Source organism: Triturus cristatus, chromosome 5_1, assembly GCF_964204655.1.
Source record: "Triturus cristatus chromosome 5_1, aTriCri1.1, whole genome shotgun sequence".
Lineage (NCBI taxonomy): Eukaryota > Metazoa > Chordata > Amphibia > Caudata > Salamandridae > Triturus > Triturus cristatus.
In genome coordinates, this window is record NC_140587.1 from 821,140,527 (window position 1) to 821,163,873 (window position 23,347).

Genomic DNA, 23,347 nt, shown 5'->3' on the forward strand with positions numbered 1-23,347 from the left:
ACATTACGACCCCAACATATAGTATTAGTACATATACCAACAACATCAAAATAAATCAATAATCAATAAGCCAATATACAAGCAATCTTATCTTATCAGATCAAGACAACCATCTACAACCATCCTCTGCTACCAGAGAAATTGATAGAGATCAGGGTATCAAAAATATGCCCACTACCACAGATAGAGTAATCTCACAGTTACACGCACATACATTCATCATACGCTAGGGCCCATTTCACTAACATACACTCAAATACTCTACCAGCAATAAACCTGTGGGAAGAAAACTCCTAAACCACCCTGCATCTATATCTAAGCGATAGGACCTGATTATAGTGGTTGTCCCTAAACATACTCTATAATCTATACAACAATGATCAAAAATGTACACAATAATTGACAAGAAAGAATATTCAACACCATGTTTAAAAGTTATATTGCTTTATCTAAAATTAGTCAAAGTAAAATCAATCAGAATAAATCATTTCTCATAGTTACCTATTCTAACTAAGTGTCAGAACGGGTCAGGACCAGTCTCTCGGTAAAGTCTCTCAGGACAGAGTCCTCCGCATCGAACCTCAGCAACGCGTGAAGGTGGCCAAAAGAGTGGGGAGAGCCCTCCCTAAACTAACAGTTTTTATAATGGAAAATACAATAGAAACACACATAAAGTTGGCTGAATAAACTGTATCACCGAGCAGAACGAGAAGGAAGAAATGTAGCTTTGCTACATCTGGAAATCTCCGCTCAGGAAAAGTCACAAGGCATAAACTACGGAACAGGAACCAAGGAAATAAAACATGTAACACTTTTAATCCGATTCCTCCTCGGCCATCGAGCCACAGTTCAGAGTTTCCCTCTAAGGCTCCTTTGTCCTTTGAGAAAGCCAAGGACACTTTCACTTTTCTTGGAGTACACCCAAAGCTGCTGCCGTCCTCATGGAAAATTTCATAGAAGGACTATGGTCAGTTGTCTTCGACCTTTTTCCAGCAGGGGTCCCTCTTGCCACATCACAGAAATATTCACTCGAGGCCAGGCTCTCAAATCAGCCATCATGGATTAGGCCTCCATAGGCCACAATAGACCATCTCAATTTAAAAGAAATAAAACAACGTTAATACAACATAATGGTTAAACAGTGTTAACCCCACTAATACCCTTATGTGTATGCATTTATCTAGCTTTGCGACATAAAAAGCATTAATTCTGACAGCGTTTTGTGCTCAAAATAAATAGCACACAGCAACGTTTAAACATGAAAACTTGCACGTTATTGTAAATACATGAACAGCACAAATAAGCTAACCCTCATGTAACTTTCTCTTGTGTTAGGACAAACGGGTTGATTAGTGAAACATACTTGCACAAGACAAATAATTAATTGTTAATTATTAATAAAATTAATAAAACGCATAGACATGCCAGAGCTTCAAAAGCCCCAGAATTTTCTAAAAGAAAACTCTGCTCCAGCATATGCAGGCCAGTTTAATAAATGGACAGGCTTATTTGTTATTTAAAAACTCTGCTGACTCTCTCGCCCATCTCTTCCATTGTGTAAGATACATTCATTGAACGGTAGCAGTATTCTGTGTAGCAATTTGAAATGAGAGGGACGAAAGAGAGCAGTGCATCTTGCTGCTTCGGTATACAATACATTAACATCACACTATAGTTCTTCCCAGATATTGGGCTTCCACCGTCTTTAACCTACCTAATTGTTATCATTCGCAACTGTTTCGGGCGTTCACCTCTCAGTGTCCTGTACAAGGATGACGGGGTGTGTGTGACAACAAGGGCAGCCAATGGTCCATGCTTTTTGCATGTTTGTCTTGCAGATGTGGCATCTATCCTGCTGTCCGCACATTGACATTGCGGGACGCCCATTTACCCGCATTTGATTCCGCGCCACTTTTAACCCCATCTCTGGATACACAGGAGAAGCAACTCCCACTATTTTAGCCCTTTATGAGCTGTAAAAGAGGTGCTTGCCTGTGGATGGGAGGATGAAACTGTAGCACAAGAGGTGTAGTGAACAATGTAGCTTTAAGAGCACATGCCACTACAGAAAGGCATTTTCATTCTCTTGCAGATAAGCAGCACTGAACGTGTGAATTAAAACCATGCTTTATGCCTGTTCTGGATGTATGCCCTTGGTGTTTATTTCTTGAATTAAGCCTGTGTCAAAGTGCTCATGTATTGTCCGGACAATGGACTGAGGCACAGGGTCCAGGATCAAACAGTTTGTTAAAGTAGTGGACCTGAGACTGCAGCATTCTGCTATTTGCTGCACATTTTATACATTTATTGCCGTAGTGCAATAATGTGAAAATACCTTAAGATAGGACATTTTTTCAGCCCCATAAGTAATATCCAAACCATGTATTTTATACCGTCATGCTTACATGCAGCTTTTACGTTTAATAAGAATTTGATTGCCAAGCAATTTGGCCAAACCGGGGATGGAGGGGGGGGGGGGGGGTGCGTGATTTAAACCGTGACTCCAACCCAACCACTGAATACAATTGAGGTCACCGTGATTGTGATGGCAAGGCCCAGAGACGCCCTTGACTGGGACAGTTCGTTCTGTTGTGGGCCTTGCATAGCTTTTAAATACGGTGTTTATTTTCAGCATATTTAGTTAAACCTGACATTAGATGTCAAGTCTCCTGCTTTCATGTCTAAAATGTTTCCACTTGACCAGGGCCAGTGGCAGGAGGTGGTTATTGGGTGTATGCATGGTAGATACAGAGCAAGCCAGCAGTCTTCCTGACTTTATCTCCTTCTACGTAGAGTTGCTGTTTAGAGTCAGTGTAAGAAAACTTACCCTGTAAGGCATGTACATCTATACAAGTTTATTGACATCTAAGTAGTTTATCCATAAAATCTGGTTGGGTAATTATGACCTTTTCCAAACTGTTTTTTGTCTCGCTACGTCCCACTTCAATTGTTGCGTCCCCTCAATGCAAGCGCTGCTTTCATTTGCACCGTACTCCATTGTTTTAAAGGGTGCTGTGCCCCTGTTGTGCTAAAAGTACTCATCCAAATGTGACTGACACGTCACCACAAAATGTAGCATCTGGAAGTGTTTCACCATGCAGTTTCCATGGTGGTAAGTAGTATAGGTTGTATACTACTCGTCACCATGTATTTTTTGACAGGTGGCCACGCCCCTTTGACCACGCCCCTTTGGTCCGTGTGTCTATATTGGACGCGTTCCAAGTCTGATTTTAATCGGGGTTTTAATCGGTCCTTATAACGTATTGATAAGATTATAGCATTTTATTGTTTTATAGGTCGTTATTTTGTGAATCATGGCTTATAAAATGATACGGCGATGAAATCAAAAAGCGTATAAAACGATAAGTTAGGATTTGTGAATCAAGGCTTATAAAATGATACGGCGATGAAATCATAAAGCGTGTAAAACAACCAGGCATGCCCGGGCATGTCTTGCTTTAGGCATGTTTATGGGGGACTCAGTACGTATAAATCGACCAGGCATGCCCGGGCATGTCTTGCTTTAGGCGTGTTTATGGGGGCTCAGTAATCGGATATATGGGGTGCAGCTACGAATTAAAATGATATTTTATACATTTCCCATCATCACATTATTGAAAAGAATAATAACGCGTTTTAGAACAAATTGCTTTTATTAAATGTAAAATGAAAGCTCGGAGAAGTTTTATTTTGGGTCAATATTTACAATTTAATTGAAACCATTTTTTACATAACAGAAAATCACATTTTATGTAATTACAGTTTCATTATATGGAATTACATATACTGACAGCATTTAGTGACAATAGAAAAAAAAAAAGAAAATCAAGCTTATAGTTGAATAATGAGGTAGAGGTAGTTATCAAATATAATATGCACCATTGCATATAAATCACAGTATCAACAGCACACATAAAATCTGCGGAAGTTACATTAAAAAAAGGAATCACAGCATATTTTTGGTACCCGGTAATAATCACAGATAGCTATAAAACATTTGTAAAGTATAGAAAACACATAGTCAAGCTTATAGTTGAATAGTGAGGTAGCGGTAGTTCTCAAATACATTATAAACCAAGACATATGAATCACAGTATCAACAGCAGACATCAAATATGCGGAAGTTACATAAATTTTTTAAAAGAGGAATCACAGCTTATCGTTGTTAACTTATAATAATCACGGATAGCGATAATACATATATAAATATAGAATTCACATATTTAAGCTTATAGTTGAATAATGAGGTAGCCGTAGTTAGCAAATACATTATGCACCTTGGCATATAAATCACAGTATCAACACTGAAAACAAAATGATGTACATAAAAATCAAGAAACCATAGCGTATTAACATCAACCAGTAATACGCAGTATGGCCACCGGGCATAAAATTATACAAAAACTATATGTTGTGATACAGATGAGGTATTTACATAAAAAAATATTTAGTTACCCAGTAAAAAGCATAGGTCTCTATTATAAGTCACGGGTGCTAAACAGACAACCATGGCAATCTCGCGAAGTGTTTTCTTTTTTTTGGCGGGAGTGCTTGGCCGTGTGTTGTTACGGGTTCGTGAGCATTGTCAGCGGTATCACGGAGGGCAAGCGTCGGTGCTCTTCGAGGGGTCGGTGAAAATGGTGATGCGGGGGGAGAAGGGATAACAAATGGTGCAACGGCGTTGTTCTTTAAATCTTCTAAGTGGATACGATGACCACCATTTCCTAGCACCGATGTCGGAATGTTCAGTTCTGCTAGGCTCTGCATGAAGGCATCCCAACCGACAGGCGCTTTATTATTTGCAAAAGAGTGTGTTTGGGTGGCGCCTCTGATCAAATCATGCAGGTTTGAACCACGTATAACATTACCTTTATAAAGAAGTTCCCCCTTATCATTCCAGAAAGCGATGTCTTTATTTTGATGAATTTTATTAAGAAGTAATTCTGCTTTCTTTTTGTGCCGGGGGTTAACGTTGTCAAGGATTTCATTAACTAGATTAAAGGCGTGTGATTCTGGCTCTCTGACCGGTGAAACGGGTGGCTCTTGACTTTCAGGCATGAATAAAGTCAGGCCCTCTTTTTCCATTTTACCATGATGGACAAAGTTCAGATACTTTTGAAGGATAGCGGTATAAAGCTTAGCTTTCTCGTGCACCGGTAAATCACTACGATGAAGAATTTCGCGCATCTCAGCGTCCAACAGATCCGTGGCTGATTTTCTAATGTCGGTATCAGCGCTTGGGGGACTCCGCATTCTGTCTAGCTGATGTTTAGGAACGAGATACATTTTTTCAATGTGAGCCATCACCGGCGGCGCAGCAGGCCCGAGAGAAGCGGGATAGCAATGCCTAGCAGCGATCCTATGAAGCCCCCAGACTGCTTGACAAGACTTTTTTTTGTTTTAATAGAGATCCTCTTATTGCTCAGTTTTTTAACAAGATTACTTTTCTTTTTAAGCACTCGGATCTGTTGAGGACTCAAAGGGACATTGCCCTTCAAGGTATTTAGGGCTATCTCCGATATCGCTGCTACTAAATCGTCAGACGCGGAGCATAGAAGAGCTTTCCTTTGTTGTGGGGGTGATGAAACCAACAGTCTTAAAAGAGCTAGATTGCGCGCTATCCGGCTGGACATGGTCATGAGTGTGTTGGAGCTCTAAACTGGAGCGCTGCTTTTTATTTATCTTCTTTTTATAGCCGGGTAGGACTTTTTTAGAGTATAAGCAACAGGAAGATCCGGTGGGAAAAGCCCGGTCCTTAATCTGTAATCCTCCGGCGTGCCGGCGTTTAAATCTACAAAAAGATACCCATAGGGGCTCTGAGTGGCGTCCTCAAAGGCTTCTAGAAAGAAACTAGAGCGACCCGGGTACATCTGTCTGGCTAGAGTCGTTATTTGAAGCTTGTCTCGGGGGTTTTTGAAAAGCACCATGTACTTGGTGTTCAGAGCGATGGTTCGTGAGCTCTTACCTTGGCAGAAGACGTTTTGCACAATGTATAAAATGCTAAGATTACGATGGTGAACATACTGAGTAAAAGCTTTTTCAATTTCACCGCTGTCACAAGCAGAGGCCATTAGATCATCTACAATTAACATATTAACACTAGAGGGTGGAAATAAAATGTCATCATTTAAGGCGGCGGGGAGCCCCTCGACAAATTTGAGGTGTGGAAGCTTTAGCGCGAGTTCTTGATAGAGCCGCTGCCAACAGGAATAGGCCCACACTACGTTGGTGGGTGGCTGGGTCAGCATTTGATGCGCATTTTCCAAAAGTTTTTTTACAAAGTAACTTTTACCAGAATTGGAAGGACCTGCGAGGATGCATGAGAACGGATGTTGCAATCTAATATCCATACTTTAAACAACCTCTAATAAACTATACACACCAAAAGCGGAAAGTCCTTTTTCTCGCTAGCCCCGTGTTTACACAGAGGCTGCATAACTCTTAAAAGCCGTAGGGCAGGGTTTTATAGTCCTCTTTAAGAACGCGCTTATCATATACAACCCTCAACGTTTTGCGAAGCGGGCGTGTCTCAATATCCCAACGTTTTTTAATTCTCACAATGCAGGGGTGCTGCACTACTAAGCTTTCATCTTCTGGAACACATTCACCTCTTTCGGCGTGCTTGGCATATTGAGTGACCAGCTCTTTTAAGTTTTGAAAATTTACTTTTTCGCGGTTCTGAACATTGAGGGTGATCCCCTTCACCTTCAAGCAGATTTTACCGCCTGATAAGCGGTAACCGTAGGTTTTGGGGCCGGCTGAAACAAACTCTGTGATGTGTTCATCGGGAGGTGTTTCGCTAGTGAGTTCCCCCAGATAGTCACCCACCGGAGGGTTAACATCGCCCTTTTTGCTCACAAAAATCACAGAGTCTGTGTCGTGGTAAAGACAGCGGTCTTGAAGCAACTCCAGGAGCTTGTACAACTCCAATCTAGCATAAGCGGTGGTGAAACTGGCAATAAATATGTTAGCGTTGCATGAAGGCGGGTAATGTTCTTTGGTATACCGCCAACACACACAAGCGGTATCATCATCTATGAACTCGCAAGATGACACCTCGCAGTAGGAAGTAAAAAAGTACTGATCAAATTCATCCGGCTCTGTCACTAGAGTAGTTTCTGAGCGGTCTTCTCTCTGCCCCAGTTTTCCCCATAGAGAGTTGAGAAACAGTTTAGCAATCTGTCTTTTAGTGGGGTTCACATGGATTTTATTAGAGCGCAATCGAATACCCTCTTTCTGAAAATATTCCCTCCGGTACTTCTGTTTCTCGGCATTATCACTACACCACTGGGGGTAACCCGAAGCTTCTTGCTTGTCTCTAAGGTGCAAGTTGATGTAGTCGGTAAACAGATCACTAGAAACATTTTCAAAATGCCATATCTCATAAATGCGATCTATCACATAGCCTTTTTTCAGAGCTACATTCACTTCTACAGTGCACCAGGTGCCGGTCAGAGCACGTTCGTCATCAGAGTGATCACACCGGAAGGTCTGTCTGGCTTCTGTGCAGGAGCGGCACAGGGTAAATAATAGTTTTCCCTCGAATCTGTAAGGAAGCACCGGGAAAAAAAGTCCTCTAGGCGGACGAATTCTACATCTGATTAGACCGAAATACATTTGAGGGGCTCCAAAATCTTTATAAAGGATCTTAGGATGTCCCACAGGGTAGACTTTTGTCTTGTTAACAAAGGGGTATAAGCTGGTAAAATCATAGTAAAAAATCTTTTCATCACCAGAGGCCTTTCGATAAAGAGTAACGGCGTTGGTTCGTCCTCCGTAGAGAGAATCACGCGGTTTCAAGGGCTCGGGTAAGTCACGATCCTTGCTAAAAGTCTGCAGATCTAGATTACATGTTAACTGCTCACGCCACGCGTGTTCCCAAATACTTCTGACGTTGAAGCCGCGTCTTTTTAAAAACTCCTGTTTAATAGTTGTGCGGTTAAGCAACTGACCATATGTACAACCGGTCATCTTATTAAAATCGTTTCCGGCGTAACAAATTGGACAGCCGTGAAAAAAGCAACCATTAAATTCAAAGGCAGTAGGGACCCCGTCAATATTGGCATAACCATCTAAAAAATAGGACCCAATTTTAAGCTCCCCGCCCCTCAAAGCGTGACGGATGGTGATTTTTTCACTGTATTCCAAATACATCAACCATTGAATAGCGGGTGTTGAGAATCTCTTTTGCTGTCTGTGATAATTATCACGAGGTAGCAACGCTAATGTGTAAGGTTTTAAAAAACAAAATCTGAACATCGCCAAGCAGACTGAAGCTAAAGTGATGTACTGAAAGGGGTCGATGAAGTCAACATAGGCATACTCATTGGCCTGACCCGGGTTCACCAAGATTTGCTTGCTAGACATGGCAATGACGCCTTCTCTAAAGCGGATACACGCCTCTCTTAAAATGTTCACATCTTGTTGGCAGTAATGAGACAGCTCCTTCTGGAAATCAAACTCCCGATCTTTGTTCGATTCATACCAGGACACAAATTCTGTTTTCTCAGAGGGTGACATATAGTTTACACCGTAAAATTCTGCTGAGGGCATAGCACCAACGTATTTTTGGTTCTGCAAAGTGTTAAAGTAATGCGGGAAATACCCTTTAGACTCTTGGAAACCCATTGCCTGTGGAAGTTTACTGAGTTTCATGGGCAAAAAGTTTATAGAGTCTATAAACCTGATATTGAGTACTTTGGTTGTAACGCACATGAGCTTTCCTCCCTGAGTGATCAGTGACATTGCCACCTTTTCAAGCACTAGAGCTTTCACTACAAAATAACAGTCATATCCTTTAGAGAAATGTGCGAGAAAACTATAGTTTTGAAATCGGGGTGTAATGAATGTGTTGATAAAATCATTGACGCATGTAGGACCTGAAAACTCCCAAGTAGGCTCACCATTAATATGTCTGGCAAAAATATAATTTGGCTCGTGAATGATATTTTCCTGACGGCACTCCATATCGTAGAATATATAATCATTTGTTTTGGTCGGCGGTTTGAGTCTGCTCATAAAGCAGAGATGTGAATCAAATGAAAACACCCGGGCTTTACAGACACCGCATTCAAGGCCTTCGCATTCATGACTTTCGGGGCCGTAGAGACCGCACGAATCACACAACTTTTTGCTGAGACAGCTCACCTCCCCCGCCACGGCTAAAGCACGATGACGCTCTAAACACTCCGAAGAACGACAAAACAGTCGACACCGCGGACACCTTTGGAGATCGTTGGCAATGTCATGGCAATCGTTCGTAACGCACGCTTTGCAGAAGTCTGCGCACGAGTGATTGTATTTGTGGGTATAGGCCGAATGGCAATATTCGCAGTAATACCTAGCGCCGAGGAATTTTTTTATATCTTTCACACCGTAAAAATGGCTTTCATGTAAAAGAACAAACAGAATTTTAGATTTGTTGGCGGTACCGCTGGTGAAATAACGCCAGCCGCCTTCGTGATATAATACTTTAATCGTCACACCCAAGTAATTTTCAAATGCTTCTATGTCTTGCAAAGAGACATCCGTATCTGGGGGGATGTTTAGGGCATCGTGCATTAACTGTGCCTGCTCTGTCAACGTTCTATCCGTAGATTGACCGTGAGCCAATAACCCTGCCAAACACCCCGCCAGGCACAAATTTCCAGCTGTGTTGTTCAAATCAATCAACCATCGACGTTTCTTTTGAATGATCTTAGTAAACAATACAGAATTTAGAGCCCGTCTGGCACCGCCGCCCCTACTTTTTATCACAGTCACAACAAGTGTTAAACTTTGTGACCCCAGAATCTCTGCATTGCTATTCATCATGTCAACAATTTTGTTTAAGAAATCTGAGGCATCTAGGTCGTGATGCGGTAGCCTGCGAGTGTAAAAAGAGTTAGCCAGACCACCGCCGCTCAGGCGAATTTGTACATAATCGTTGGGGCCTATGTCTGGGGCCATTTGGTCCAGCAGCAGTTGGATAGAGTTAATAACCGCTTCTAGGGCCAGTCTAATAGAATCTATGAGATGAAGATTGACAAAACGAAATTCTTCATAAAATTCTATAGCTCTAAATTTTTTGATAACTCTTTGATATTGTCGCACGCTTTCTAAAAACACCGGCGCAGGGTTGTTACTGATGCTAGAATTATCGCAAGCGACAGCTGTTCTCTGAGGTGTTTGCTCTAACTGCGTGGGGCTCGGTGGTAAATACCCATTGTTGCTTTGAATATTACGGCGTATATTTCTCAAATGGTTTTTGGCTCTTTTTAGGTTTTTGGCTAACCGATTTCTGACTACTTTAGCGGCTAACCATTTCTCTTTACGTTTGGCGACTGTAGTTTCAGACCTTCTCGGCGACCTATGCTCTTTGGGGGTCATTATCAGTTTCCCGAGTCGAGACTCAAGGAATCAAGGTTGGCTTGGGCATCTGCTAAAATAGATGCGAGTGAAGTCTGAGTATTTTGGATCACGTCCTCTACTGCTAGTTTGACATCTGTTATGCCGCCGATATGTCCGGAAGCTTCCTGTACACGTAGAACATTAAAAACGGATGAACTGACGGGTGCAGAGTTCAAGCCTAATCCTTCTAGGGTATTTATTAGGGGAAAAATGGCGTAAATTGCCTGAAGTACAGCCGCGTCGCTGGGAAGTGAAGCTTTAACAGCAGCAGCAGCAGCCCCACTGCGGGGGTCAAGTGGTGTCTTTATCTCAACGTTAAGTGATTTTTTGACACTTAGGACATCATCTATGGCGTGCGAGGAGACAGAGGACTCGAGCTGATTTTGAGCAGTTACTAAAGCAGCTGAAAGTGATTTCTCTAAATTTTGCTGTATACGTACGATGCCAGCTTTGATGCGTTCAATGGCTTGTATCTGAGCTACTGTATCACGATTACTTAAAGCAAAAATAATAGCTTCGCAGATAGATGCTGTGTTAAGAGTGCTTCCCCTAAGGTTTGTTATTAAAGGTAAAATATCGTGGCATGCTGATGTTACTGCGGTAATGTTTAGGGGTGGTGTGGGGTTATGTCTAGGAGCTTGTAGCGCCGCTGCGGACGCCCCGTTTGCTGCAGCACTGTGGGGAATTTCAGTCTTTAAATTATGGTGAATAGCACCTGGTGCGAACCTTACTGGGGGGCTGGTGATGGCGGGTCCTCCTCCTATTGTAACATCTGTGTGACACCCCCCTTGTGAGCGTGGGTTCTTGGAGCATTCGCCGTGTACAGCTGGCCCTGCTTTTGATCTGTTTTGTTGAACGGGTACATTCGCGTTTTCCCCCCAACAGTCATCATCGTCAAGCAGCGAAATTATTTCTTGTTCATCGGGGGGAATAATGGCGTTTGCTGGTTGCGCATGCAAGTTCTTTGATGGTTGAGAGTGAGACTTGGGGGTAGGAGTAGGTGTGGGGGGTGCACTAATACCGGAGTATCGCTGCAAGGGTGCGTTGTGACACCTAGAATCTGTTCTGAATTTCGGCTGGGGAGAACGCAACCAGGGGTAGGCGTGTTTGAATTCGAAACCTGGAAGGTCTGTAGAGTAGCAGAATTGTTATCATTAGCATTCGCTTTCCTATTGCGCTTTTGATCACCCTTTTCTTTACAGCCAGAGTGTCTCTTTCTCAAACCGCCACCATTTACAGACACCGGTGGAAACTCATGCAATGCAGGCCCCCCAACAGTACTCCCCCCAAAACCACCCTGCAATGTTTGTGGTGGCCCTCGCCGCCTCGCTTCTTTACGCTTCTGACCTTTGCTTTTCAGATCGTCAGGCGGCAACCTTGAACTCCTTTGTACAACCGGTTGTTGTGTATTTGATTGCTGCACGTGTTGGATGGAGATTGCATCATCAGTTTTATCTAAGTAAGAGCAAAAAACATAATTTTAATTCAAGCAATGAACAGTCGGAAGAGTCCTCAATAGTCATCAGTGCTACAACTAGACTGAGAGTGGCAGCGCAAGCACGCACACACACACACACACACACACACACACAAGCACACACAAGCACACACACACACACACACACACACACACACACACACGCACAAGCACGCGCACATCAGCATGGTCTATGGTAGAACATACTACCAGTAGAAAAGAGAATTAATTCTTACCAGCATGCGCGCTGAAGCCGCAAATTTGACTGGCTGCGATAGGATTAGGGCCTTCAAGCGCAGTGTCGAATAAAAGTGCGTCTGCCGCCTCGGCCACTTCCTGCGAAGACAAAAATGCAAACAGCTGTAACACATTTCCTATATTGGTTTAAATTAAATTACTTGAAAGCACCGCTATACGTATTTACAAGCTCATGCAAACAAAAGTACACACACACACACACACACACACACACGACCGCAGAAATAGACCCAGACCTTAGTTGTCAAATTAGCTGCTTTTCAAGCCGCAGCTCAACCCCGGCTCGCTGGCCCCAGGCTATATAGTGACATTATTTAAGACCTCGAGCGTTATTAAATCATGATCTGTAAAGCAAGGAGGCGGACTAGTCCTTGACTTAAAAACACGGATCAATGAGCAGATAGTCTTTGAGGTAAGAGCATGTGCAAAATCTAAACACACCGAGAGTCATGTCATATTTCCTATTGCTTAAAATGCCAGCTGCTGTAACAGTACTAAAAGTCTTTTGACGACGACGTGAAAGACTGAATTAGAACCACATGCTAGAGCATTTTTCAGACGGGGTCCGGCAAAGCAAAAAAAAAAACGCAAACACACACACACACACACACACACACTTTTTTTTTTTTTATGCATCTTTCACGGTTCCTGACTAGCAGTTACAGTTAATTCAAAACACCCCGAGTTTCACCTAATTTTATCTATTGCTTAAAACCTTTTGACAGAGGAGCGAAAGACTTAATTAGAACCACATGTTAGAACATTGCCCGGGACTTCGGTCTAATTCGTCTTAGTGTGACAGTCTGAGCCGGAAAAAAAGCTTACATCCCTGATAAAAAAGCATTTAACCTTTGAGAGATGACGCTAATAGAAGCGCAACTTCAAAAAGAGCTAGAGGATTATATAAAAAACATAAAACAATCTTCTTACCAACAATTCTTGGTCCTCAGACATGTTCATAAATGGAAACGGTGCTCAGTCATCAGGTGGTGAAATCTTTCAGGGGCTTCAGCTTTTCAAGCGCCCGATGTGGTGGGAGAATGAAGGTGTCACCAGCGCCGTTGGTTGGAGCGTCGTAGCTTTCCTGAGAGCTCCAGCCTGAATGTTCTTGCAGACCTCACGTTTTTATACCCAAAACCCGACAGTTTCCCGCCACAACTCACAATACCACGTATGTCTTCGTGTGTCGAGAATTAAACGGTATAATCCACTAAGCATTTCAGGTTGAATATAAACAGCTGTGCATTAACGTGGCAGCAAGGTGCTGAAAAAAGTCAGACCGCCACGTAAAGTTAGGCCCCCCTTTTTTTATCCATATTTTTTGCAAACCTCGACAGCACACTAGGCACCATATGCGGACAATAGCCTGTCTAAGCATTTCAGGATGAATATAAACAGCGGTGCATTAACGTGGCAGCTAGGTGCTGAAAAAAGTCAGACCGACACGTAAAGTTAGGCCCCCCTTTTTTTATTCATATTTTTTGCAAACCTCGACAGCACACCAGGCACCATATGCGGACAATAGCCTGTCTAAGCATTTCAGGATGAATATAAACCACGGTGCATTAACGTGGCATCTAGGTGCTGAAAAAAGTCAGACCGACACGTAAAGTTAAGGGCTTTTTTCATGCAATTTATTTAGATACATTTTATATCACAGAGTAAAAATGTTCGGTACAAATATGATTTTAAAAGTCCAATGAGAGCGTAAAATAGACCTTGTGGATGTCTGCTAGTTATCATAAACACTGTAAACATGCATATTATCAGTGAATGAAATACAATTTTGCATCGGTCTGTTATTTACACGGCCTCTTTTCAATCTGCGTAATTGCCTCAACACAAACCTTGTTACTAGAGCATCATTTGCCTTCAAATCAGCTGAATACATTTTTAAAATGCTTTCAAAGTCTACACCACGGCATCTATGAAATAAATAAAACAAACAATGTGCCCCGCAGGTAAATGATACATCATCCTGAATCTGGTTTTCATGAAATGTTATTAGGCCTGAAGTGTTTCTTTTTAAAAATTGCCATATGGTATTGGGGTACAGATAACTGTTTGGTGGCACGCCATAGGAGTCAAAAAACTCAGAGTCCTTTTCCGTTAGAAATATTGCTAACCAGTGTCGACCCCTTTGATCTTTACCGTCTGTATTAACTATTAAATGAAGCGGTCGCTGGCGATTACCCAGATACATTGGTAGAGTGTCAGCTGCGAATACACCTAAAAATGAATGTTTTGCCGTCTCGTCTTTGGCGAGAAAACGTTCCAGTTGCCACGTATTCATCACATATAGTCGATTAGCACCTCTCGCCTATGGTTAATCTGTATAACATTCTGAAAGACAGCGTAAATCAGAAGGTTTATAGTAGACGGTAGAGCGGCGCTAAAACGGAGCTCCAGACGTACATTGCCTGATTTTTGTATCGAAAAATGGCCGCCACCCACGTCGTTGTCAGGGCATAGATCGAAAGCCAGCATAGAATAGCCTTTCGAATACTCTACACGATCCACAAAGAAGGGTCGGTCTGATGCGTACTTCCCAGCAACTTGCAGCACACCCAAATATTCTCTAGCCACACCCCCAGTTCCAAATGACGGCGTGTATGGTTTTGCCGGTATAGCTTGGCCGTCTACGGAGAGGCTGCTGTGAGATATATTATAATGCTTGAAATTAAAGGGGTTTCTGCCATATTCACCGCTAAATGCTGCGTTATCGACCAGCGCTACTATTACAGTTCTTGGCAAAAATCCGAAAAAAATATTCTCAGTATTCGATAGTAGCGCACCGGCTGGGATGCTGAACACTTTGAGCTCCACTCTTTCGATGGGGTACTTGGCATTACTGGTTAACAGAGTCTCGGCGTGAGCTAAACGCACCACTGGGCTCACTTTGACACGTTTCACAAATAGTGACGCCGCTAAGATATGCACTTTGTAATTTTCTGCGTCGCCGCTCATTAAGCAAAAAGTGTCTTTATTTCGAATCAGTTTAATCTTCACATCTAGACCGTTAAGCATTAATTTGTCTTGGAAAAATAAATCGCAGTGTAATTGCCCAATCAGTTCCACTTTACGACTTCGGGCTGTAAAGCTAGCTCTGCTCTTAAATCCCGCGTTAGCACCGTTTAAAGTCGTGTCCTCGTGCTCTCCAGCGGTGTCTCTGTAGAAGAGACCTGCAGAAAGTTGGCGTTTTAAAGTGGGGTCCCCATAATTAAGTACCGTTTCGAGATAAGCCCTGTATGGATACGTGTTGTTTGACTGGCTGATGAGCCGGTCGCCGAGGCTCACATCCAGTTGGTTAAAAAGTGAGGCTATGGGGTATGGAGAAAACGCCACTCGGGCTGCGGCGTCCAAATCGGATCCGTCTGCGTTAGTAATTTTGCACGACAGATAAATCAGGGTAGCTGAAAGGTCCAGGTAGTCATCCGACCGAGCTATGAAGAACTCTAAGGGGGCTGTGTCTGACAGGGCTGAAAGTGGCGGTACTTCGACGTATAGAGAACTTTCAATGCTGGTTTGCGTTGGTGGTACTTGGAATAGGTCCAACTCTGACTTTGTGCATTCCTGGGAACCGCAAGGGACGGAGGCCATGGTCCGATTTAAAATATGTTGCCCTTAGAGACTCGTTTTTTTCCGTGTCTTCTCCGGGTCTTAAGCGAACTCTTTTGAGCCGGTCGCCGGCGCTTCACAACGCTTTGAAGGAACGCGGGCGGCCCCCTTAGTGATACACCCCTTTTTCTCTTCCTTCCTCTTTCGAGATAGATTAAACCTGAGCCTTCTTGACCCGTTTTGGTAAACTTTTTCATCACCGCCCCCGAAACGTGCCCTGCGACGTCTCGGGCAATATTTGCTGCAGCGGTTTTCACGTGCGGTTTTACCAACTGGAACCCTCTTCTTAAAAGCGGTACTGCTTTTCTGAAAAGGCTTCTGAATATACCGCCAACACCCGCCCCGTACATAATAGGTGCCCCGTGGAACCCCGGGAGGCCTGAGCCGGCTTGTGCTCTATAGTAATCCCTATAGAGCGACGCGTCGCCGTAATTTTCAGGTAAAATCATTATTCTAGTACACTTCACCACGTCGCGGCCTGAAATGAAGCTTCGCTATGACTTTACCCACTTTAAATCTTATATTAGTGTTCAAATCGTCCTTCAGTTCCAAAGTTATTGTGTGAAAATGTTTTTTGCTGATCGGTACATAATCTCTTTTGGTGTAAATGATGTTTATCATGCTATTATTCTTGCCTGTGATTTCCACGCACCGGAGGAGAGGCACGTAGCTATCCCCCACTCTCTGATGCTCTATCACGTCGCAGTATACAAACATCATATAAAATCCGCCGTGTACATCCGTGTAGGCTTTCCCCGCTGATGAAGAGTGGTGAACGTTAGGCGTCAGCCCCAACACTCTCCCCAGTTTTTCACGCACCAAAATACCGTAGTCTTGAGCATTCCTCAACTGCACTTTTCGAAGTCGTGGTTCATACGTTAATCTAAGGTCAACAAGTTCCGATATGTTACCAATGGATTTATTCATTACTTCTACAATGTCTCGTATGTTGTCATAGTGCCCCGGCGGGAAAGAAAGTTCGTGGGCGCTTTCCTTCTTGCGTACCACCGTAAATCTAACATCCTCTGTTTCAAAAGTGTCCCACGTGTGCGGGTACTGAATTTCTGTTAGGGCCACCTCCCAATCTCCTTGTAGATGAATAGGTTTTGCTAGTTTCACCGTAAAATTTGAAATTTTGTTATTAGGGAAAGTGTCCAAAGACGCGTTACTCGGGAGCGTCAGATAAAAAGGTCCGACCTCCATGGCGCTTCCGCGGTACCTAAATGCCTATATCCGCTGTTGTAGACTTTGTATATCCTTTAATTCACTCTCAGAGACCCAACTATTAAATTTATCAGGCCATCCCCGCCATTTAACTAGGCACTGTCTTTGTGCCCCGTGCCCCTTCTTTGCCAAAACGTTCTCAATACGGTACACACGATCTTGATCCTGTTTTATTTTTTGCAGCTCTTCTTTGTAAAAACACCCTTCGACCTCCTCCCCAGCATAGTCTTTTAAGTTAAAAACTGTAACGCCTGAATGCTTGGAAATCTTGTCTATCACAAAGATCTCATCTGTAAAAGTCTGCTCATACCCCTTTTGAAATACCCCCTTGCATCTAGATACCCTAACATGATCACCTTTTTTGAGCGTGTTTTTTGAAACAGGGTTGTTGGTGAACACGGACCCGTACACAGTTCTCCAAATTTTCAACTCATTTTGCGGGGATACTTCTACAGGGGACGTCTTAATGGTTCTATGATAGCTATGATTGTAACTTTCAATAAAATCTTGTAAACGATCTATATAACGAAATGTGTTGTACGCTGTAAAATACCGCCAAATTCGTGCCTTGAGAGTTCTGTTGAATCTTTCTACAATCGCCGCCTTCACTTCGTTGTTTGTAACAAAATGTTTTACACCATACTTGTTCAGCAGAGCTTTTAGCGTCTTGTTTTCAAACTCTTTTCCTCTATCTGTTTGTAACTTTTTAGGAATTCTCCCGCTGCTGAAAATGTAATCAAAGGCTTTTGTGACCGAGCTCCCCGATTTTTCCTTCAGGCCAACGGCGAATGCATACTTTGACAGTACGTCTATCACCGTTAATATAAATTTTACACCATCATTAACCGCGGCATGTTCACGGACGTCTAGAAGGTCCGCCTGCCATTGATGATTTAAGCCGCTGACTATCACACGCCGTCTTTGAAAGCGCTTTCTCGACCCCTTATGTAGCGTGTAGGCATCTTCGCCCGATAACCAGTCGCGTACCTGTGTTCTTTTAACACCGTCGTTGTGGATTTTGCTCTCCTTGTACAAGGCTTCTACACCGCCAAAACTACCAACTTTCGAGGGGTTGTAATAAACTCTTTTGAAAAGCTTCTGCATCGTAGCGCTTCTTGAACTAAAATACCGCAACCCCTACTCCCGCCCCCCTATTCTATTAATTCACTTTTGTTTTATTATTTTTCTTTATCAAATAATCAGAACTAGAAGCCGGTTTATTTTACAATAGTAGATTATTTAATAACACACGAATTAAACAGTGTATGATTTAAACTGGTAATATAGGAATGTACAGCGCTATAAACGATAATAACGATAAAAACATAGATATTTAACACAATGCTCTCAAAAACTCGTGACGTAGAATCAATATTTGGATTTTGCTAGCTATGAACGGTACCAGTCTTCTTACATCCTCCCCACGCCCCTTCAAGAAGGCTCGACAAAACAAATCAGATATTGTATTCATGAAATTGAAAAACTGTTTCTTATTCAGAGTAGTTCCTAGGGTGCAAAATGTCCGCCTGATATAATTGTCGATGCAATCTTCGAGCACGTCGTCAGCGCCCAAGAAGATTTTGCTCTTTTCAACGTCGTAAAAGCCTCTAGGTTTCTGACCCAGTTCTTTTTCAAGCTCTTCGATGATTTCACATCGCTTGTTACGACATAGCGCGGTCGGGCGAAACACTGGTTTGGGGTACGCCATCTTTGCTCTGATCAGAAAATAAAAAGCGTCTTCCAGGCATCTAACGCTCGGTCGCACGCCGATCTCAACCATGTGTCGAAACACACTTTCCTGCAACGGAAAAACACACATACATAATAGTAGCAATCGCGAAGATCATCATGTTTTCATTTACTCTACATTAAGAAATGTCATGTTCCTCGGTTTTAAACTCCTGTAAAGATACTTGATCTTAAAATATCTACGGTAATTCTTCCTTCTCAAATGCTGTTTCATTATCAAGCGTATGTCTTCATCACCCGCTTCATACATACTTTTCACATGCTCTGATGGGGACTGTACTCTCTTAATATACTTTAAAACATTCGCAATCATCTTACTACAATCTTCGGGTACTGACATTTCTTTCAAGCCATAGACCGCCCCCAACGTCGCCATAATCTTATAGGGGTCCAGCTTGTAACATAGTTTCCGTATCAAACTGTCTTCATATTCATCACCCGTCGTGAGACAGTCGTGATGCAACTGACTCGGGTCGTCAATTTTACAACCTTCGCATTCGTCGTACCACCCCGCCTTTAAGCACAATTTTATGATCGCGGCTATCGTTGTCAAAAGTCCGCGATATCGATCCGTGCTCCAACTTTCACCACGACAAAATTGTACAATTGCGTCTAAGCGCTTACAGCTGCAGTTTTTATGCGTTACGGCAAGTTTTTTCTGTCTTGAGCAGCAGAGACATGAAAAACGTAGCGATGGCTGTGTGACTTCCATAGTCGTGCTAGCGGTTTTGTCGCCTGGGGCTCCTCCTCCTCTCTTTTGCTGATAAAAAGAAAAAAGGGGTTTTTCGACCTCAGCCTTCCTCACAACTACACGCCTCATCATCACACTCTTAAACACCCCAGAGGATTTGCCGAAAAATTGCGGTTCGTACTTACTTTTCGTTTTCCAACTTCGCACTTTTCTGTTTCGTTTACAGATTCTTCTCCGGAATCCATCTCTGTACAGTCGCTGGAGTCCTCGGGTTCAGGCTCTTGCAGGTCAATACCCTCGTCATCTTCACTTGGTTCCGCTCTTCCACCGCCGTCTGTAGCATCGGAGGTATTGCTCGCCATTTTAGCAACGCCACCAACCGCCTCTTCGCAGGCTCCGGTCTCGGGCTTTATATTCGGCATAGCCGATGCCTCGACGTCTGTCTCGGGCTTTTTATTCAGCATCGCCGACGACATCTCCGACGTAGTACCCGCAGGCGTTGTTGGCGCGCAATTTTCCTTATCACTATCGTCGAGTTCTGCAGCGTCGTCTGCAGCATTTGCCGCTTCCTTCAGCATCGCTGTTATAGTTTCTCCAAGGGGTCCCGCTTCCACGCTAGAGCAAGACATTCTCAAAGTTGTCTTAAAGCTCGAGCTTTTCTTTGTCGGCAAAAAGCGGGGGTTTCTTAACACACGGTCCTCGGAATGCTGGCTTATATCCTCTGTGAACATACTAGACACGCCCCGCGGTATGTTTGTAGACTCGTATTTCACACTACCCCCACTTCTTAGCAACCCTCCTGCATGCGTGGTCGATTCATACGTTTTTGATTTCATCGCAGTATCATTTTATAAGCCTTGATTCACAAATCCTAACTTATCGTTTTATACGCTTTTTGATTTCATCGCCGTATCATTTTATAAGCCATGATTCACAAAATAACGACCTATAAAACAATAAAATGCTATAATCTTATCAATACGTTATAAGGACCGATTAAAACCCCGATTAAAATCAGACTTGGAACGCGTCCAATATAGACACACGGACCAAAGGGGCGTGGTCAAAGGGGCGTGGCCACCTGTCAAAAAATACATGGTGACGAGTAGTATACAACCTATACTACTGTGGTACTGTAGGTCTATGCTTGTACCATGTATATATCATTACATAAGAAAAGTGGGTATTCTCATTGCATGATATCGTCTCATCCTGCTATGCCATTTATGGACGTAAGGGATGACAGCCCACACCAGCCCTGGCAATAGTCATATTTGCATGCTGTATATCCAATCCTCTTTCCTCACTTAATTTTCTTTTCCTTCATCTTCAACTGCGTGGCAGTCTGTAGGCCCGGTGGAAGATGTGCTATCATTGGTTGTAGTTCAAGTTGCAATAATTTGTACCTTCAAAAGCTAAAATTTTCATTACTAACAAAGGTAATGTTTTCCTTACAAATGTTAAAAAAGATATTGGCATGTATAGGACAAGAGGAGGGAGAGAAGAAAGCACCCAAGAGTTAATTCTTGATCAATAAGTGTAAATGTATAGATCCATAGTTCGCCAGCTTTCAAATTTAAATGCCTTAACCTCTTTCTTCACTGATACGCAATAAATACAGCAATAGGTTTTATTTGCTTTTTTTTTTTTTTTTTTTTGCTTCACCCTCTTATGCATCATCTGCTTGTAGCTTTTTGTGAGCTACTTCGCTTACTTTGCTCAGTATAGCTGTAGATCTGTTGGGCTACTTTTATTATGCAGTGGTCTTTCCTATTCTGCTATACAAGCCAAAGTATTTTAGAACCCAATGACAGTTCAGAGAACAGACATGTCATTTAAGACACAGTAGTGGTGTATATGGCTGTAGTTTGACTTTTTGTGAGTGTAATCCAAATTATAACCCGCCAGTCAGCGATTTGCAAGGAAAGTAACAACCAGCTCCCTCTTTTTAGTTAAACAGAGTAGCAGCACCCTACTTTGCATCTGATGCTGACAAGATAGTCACTGGAATTTTTTATTATTAAGTCAGGTAATCCTAAGTGTAGGGAAACCCAGACTGGATAGCTGTTGTGCTATGCAAGTATTTTAACTTAACATAATATAACATAACCCTTAAATCGATAGAGATAATCTAGCTTACCTTTTACCTTCCCAAGCACTATTTTGGAATGTATCCGAGTGCTTGAAATCTTTCTAAAAGTAAGTCTGTATTTTAGTAAAACATAACATATTAATGATGGGGAGTAACTGCTGGCTGTCTATAAATTTACACAGTTTAGCCCTCCAATTTTCAGAGACCATATAATGGAAACCAACGTTTTTCAGTGTGTATATATATATATATATATATAACTACATATTTTTTTTTTTATTTTTTTTAGAGGCTGTCTACCAATAAGAATCTAGAAACTTATGAAACATGGACACTGCAGCATGCACAGAAGAACATCAAACTGAGTTGAGAAGATGTACTGAGGAAGGAGATGAAACTGTATCGAAGGTTGCAGGAGAAGCCGCCTCTAAGCCTGCAGGAGAAGCCGCCTCTAAGCCTGCAGGAGAAGCCGCCTCTAAGCCTGCAGGAGAAGCCGCCTCTAAGCCTGCAGGAGAAGCCGCCGCTAAGCCTGCAGGAGAAGACGCCGCTAAGCCTGCAGGAGAAGACGCCGCTAAGCCTGCAGGAGAAGACGCCGCTAAGCCTGCAGGAGAAGACGCCGCTAAGCCTGCAGGAGAAGACGCCGCTAAGCCTGCAGGAGAAGACGCCGCTAAGCCTGCAGGAGAAGACGCCGCTAAGCCTGCAGGAGAAGACACCGCTAAGCCTGCAGGAGAAGACGCCGCTAAGCCTGCAGGAGAAGACGCCGCTAAGCCTGCAGGAGAAGACGCCGCTAAGCCTGCAGGAGAAGACGCCGCTAAGCCTGCAGGAGAAGACGCCGCTAAGCCTGCAGGAGAAGACGCCGCTAAGCCTTCAGGAGACGACACCATCAAGGATGCCGGGCCCAGTGCCCTGAATGCCACAGAAGAAAGCAATGGGGCTTTGGGAGTCATTCCAGTGTCTACTACGTCGCCAAAGCGGAGGCCACTAGAGACTGAAGAGCCACCTGCAAAGTACAAAGCAAGTACATCAAGACCTATTGGGTCAGCTGTGATCAAAAGGAATTCATATGCTTTGGTTTCTTAATATTTTATATTGAAATTTGATTTCATTATTGAAGAACTGTATCTTTTAACTATCACAGAGGGAAGCCAGAGAAAATATAAGCGTATATCAATTGTAAGGGTCCATTTTTGAAACTTTTTCTCAGGTGAGGACAGCATACCAGAGAAGAATAAGCAGGTTTTTTCGATTAGATATGAGTTGGAATATGCAGGCCTTCACCCGCTCAGAATTACTTCCTATATATGGAATTATGGGGCAGGAAAAGTTAAAAGTACGTGGCAGAACACAATAAAATATAAATGAAGGAAGAGTTAAGACCTTTCCCAATTGTCCTATTTTAATTTTGGGGTGTTACAGACCAGCTGTCAGTCAGACCCATTACTAGTAATATTCATGTAGTGGGATTTGGATCCACCCGTTTCAACTGTTGGTTTACTCTGACAAGCCACTTTTAACCATTGACTTGATGTTTTGTCGCACACCTCGGCTTTCCAAGTGGAATATTAATCTTTCAATGCTATTGGCTGTCTGGATGGTGGATTCTGCCTTCATTTAGTACCTGCACTGAATTGCAAGTGGGACTGCTTTACATCTTTTGCTTCCACTGTCTGCCCCTATGTCGCACTCTGTCTGAACATGCCCCTTCCTGCTTCCCCTATTTGCTCCTGATATGTTTTCGAGAAATATAGAGTTGGTTTTTCTTTGACCCTTGGGCACTAAGGGCATAGTCAGTGTGCCAACCAGAGACAAAAAAACTATTGGGTCCAACTACCTCACAACCCAATGAGGA

General features: G+C 43.0%; 2 protein-coding genes across 3 annotated transcripts in view; one reads left to right on the plus strand and one right to left on the minus strand.

Annotated features, from left to right (window-relative positions):
• RNMT (RNA guanine-7 methyltransferase) overlaps positions 1 to 23,347 on the plus strand; it is a 161,238-nt gene that overhangs the window by 10,941 nt on the left and 126,950 nt on the right. The window contains exon 2 of the mRNA XM_085605877.1: positions 21,788 to 22,512. Coding sequence (XP_085462003.1) covers positions 21,826 to 22,512 — 687 coding nt within the window. The 5' untranslated portion in view covers positions 21,788 to 21,825. The remainder of the gene's footprint in view (positions 1 to 21,787; positions 22,513 to 23,347) is intronic.
• On the minus strand, positions 13,613 to 20,260 carry LOC146831527 (uncharacterized). Of its 2 annotated transcripts, none has more exons than XM_085605875.1 (2): positions 19,592 to 20,260; positions 13,613 to 18,764 (listed from the first exon to the last, which is right to left on the minus strand). In XM_085605875.1, the coding sequence occupies exon 2, from the start codon at positions 15,722 to 15,724 to the stop codon at positions 14,417 to 14,419; it is 1,308 nt and encodes a 435-aa protein (XP_085462001.1). In that variant the 5' UTR covers positions 15,725 to 18,764; positions 19,592 to 20,260; the 3' UTR covers positions 13,613 to 14,416. The 2 variants fall into 2 exon arrangements, with proteins under 2 accessions (XP_085462001.1, XP_085462002.1); XM_085605876.1 differs by having other exon boundaries at positions 18,183 to 18,764.